This window comes from Octopus sinensis, linkage group LG10 (genome assembly GCF_006345805.1).
Source record: "Octopus sinensis linkage group LG10, ASM634580v1, whole genome shotgun sequence".
Classification (NCBI taxonomy): domain Eukaryota; kingdom Metazoa; phylum Mollusca; class Cephalopoda; order Octopoda; family Octopodidae; genus Octopus; species Octopus sinensis.
The window spans coordinates 5,377,430-5,379,758 of record NC_043006.1 but is presented as its reverse complement, the minus strand read 5'-3'; the positions used below and the strand labels follow the sequence as shown (position 1 = coordinate 5,379,758).

Below are 2,329 nucleotides of genomic sequence, written 5' to 3'. Positions count from 1 at the left end.
GTGTGTGTATGCATGTATGTATGTATGTATGTATGTATGTATGTATGCATGTATGTATGTATGTATGTCTGCATGTATGTATGTATGTATGTTTGCATGTATGTATTATGTATGTATGTATGTATATATATATGTATGTATGTATATATATATATGTATGTATGTATGTATGCATGTATGTCTGCATGTATGTATGTATGTATGTATGCATGTATGTATGCATGTATGTCTGCATGTATGTATGTATGTATGTATGTATGTATGTTTTTGTGTATCTATATACACGTACTTACAGATACATGCCTCGTTATGCATGAAAACAGAAATACTTTTCTATTTTGTTATAAAATCTAATATTTGTTGTTTTATCAATATAATGACAAAAACTAATATCATAAATATCTTTTAGAGGACTATGCAATATTTATCCGTGTATCTTAAATATTACTGATATTGTTAAAGAGTGTACAATGCTGTAATGTTCTAAGTACAGAAATGGTAGAGCTAATGTTTGTAGATTGCAGGCATCTTACATTGATATATAATACAGTATACGCTTTATGTTAGTTTGTTATTCATGTAAGTTTGAAAGAGTATATATATTTACGCTTGAGAGAGTGTATGTATTTAATAGTGGTATATATTAGTGTTTGTATTTCACGTTGCTACAGTGTATATATTTGATGTTGCTGCAATACATATATCTAATATTCAGATTGGTCCATATTTTAAAGAAAATTTACAATAAAGTAGCCAGAGTAGATAAGCAAAAGAGTATACGTACCACTTGTGTTCCATACAGCTTTCATCTTGCTGCCAGTTCCCTGTCGGAGCGAGTTTTCAACATATTCAAGGGGATCGGCCCCTGACATAAGAATTTCCCTGAGCAGGGCAATATAAGCAATAGCCAAACGTAAAGTGTCAATCTTGGAAAGCCGTTTCTCGTACGGGAATGTCGGAACATGACAACGGAGTTCTTCAAAGGCAGAGTTGATACTCAACATTCTTTTCCTCTCTCTGATGTTAGCTGCATGCCTCTGTATTTGATATGGGTTCGGGGTGAGGCAACGGCGCTTTCTAGAGCTCGTCTCTTCACAACTAACGCCGCCCCCTATCTCAGACATGGATGCACAGCCCACTCCGCTAAGTCCTATTCCTCCTACTCTTACTCCTCGTCCTTCTGCTCCAGAGCTTACACTTACCCCTTCTGATTGACAATAAACACCCCCTGCACACATATGTGTACGGCTGTTGCTGCAGCTTTGCAGAAGAGAAGAATGGAAGTGACCACTTTGGGTTGCATTCACTACTGCCTGTTCCTCTCTCTCACAATCTAGTTTGAGATGTGATTGGTGGTTAGGGTGAAGATGGAAGGATGAAGAAAGATTAGACGATGTAACAGATGGCGTTAGCGGTGATTCTTGGTTGCAGTGCTCGCTAGATGAACAATGAGGAAGATAGTAATGGTATTGGTGAGTTGAATCCTGGTTGCTGTTTTCGTTTGAGATTGTTTGGTTACTGTACGAGTTCACTTGCTCTTTTGTTCCTTCTTCGAAGTTAGTAGTTGGGTACATATAATCATTTGTAGGCAGTTCCTCTTTCGCCACTTCTATATTAGAAGGACATGGGCTAACCCTGTTTTGCGATAACTCTAGATTATAGTAAGAATTCGACAGAAAGAAATTACCTCCTTCCACTTCCTCGTCTTTCTTCTTTTTCTTCTTCTTCGCTTCTGTATTTGAATTCTTACTTTTATCAACTGCCTTTACGAGGTATTTTTGCTTTGAAGGTTGCAGTCTACACTCTGGCGATTCTAACAGCAAACTGGCGTAATCCGAAATAATACTGGCTGTTAAAATATTTTCTACAGTATCAGTGCTTTTTGTATCCTGACTGAGTTCACTGTCCAAATATTGAGAGTGCCATGGAGAAAGTTCGTTTTCTTGTTCTTGGTGCAGATCTTGATGTTGATTTAATTTTTTAGGATAATTAAGATTATCACTTTCGTATTGCAGACCTCACTATGGTAAGCCGTATGGTTGCAATTGTCAGTTCTGTCTGTTTTCTCTTGCTGCAATGGTTGTTGTTGTTGTTGTTGCTGTTTTTGATTATGCTGCAATTGTTGGTGGAGGTGTTGATGCTGTTGTTGGTGTCGTTGCCGTCGCAGGCCGTTTACATTATGGGAAGAACAATGTGAAAGATCCTGATGAACACATTCAGGGCCGTTGTCTTGTTGCTGGTACCTCTGGGGTTGATTTAGCTCCACATGCAAATACACTGATGCCGCCAATTTCTCGCTCTCATCATGTTGGTGTGGATGCAGGTGGAG

The 2,329-nt window shown here is 38.0% G+C and overlaps 1 protein-coding gene across 1 annotated transcript in view; it reads right to left on the bottom strand.

The window, feature by feature from the left end:
* LOC115216550 (protein twist-like) overlaps positions 1 to 1,987 on the bottom strand; it is a 31,265-nt gene extending 29,278 nt beyond the window's left edge. Inside the window, exon 1 of the mRNA XM_029786007.2 lies at positions 785 to 1,987. Within this exon, the coding sequence (XP_029641867.1) occupies positions 785 to 1,574 (790 nt within the window). The 5' untranslated portion in view covers positions 1,575 to 1,987. The remainder of the gene's footprint in view (positions 1 to 784) is intronic.
* Between the last annotated feature and the right edge of the window lie 342 nt (positions 1,988 to 2,329).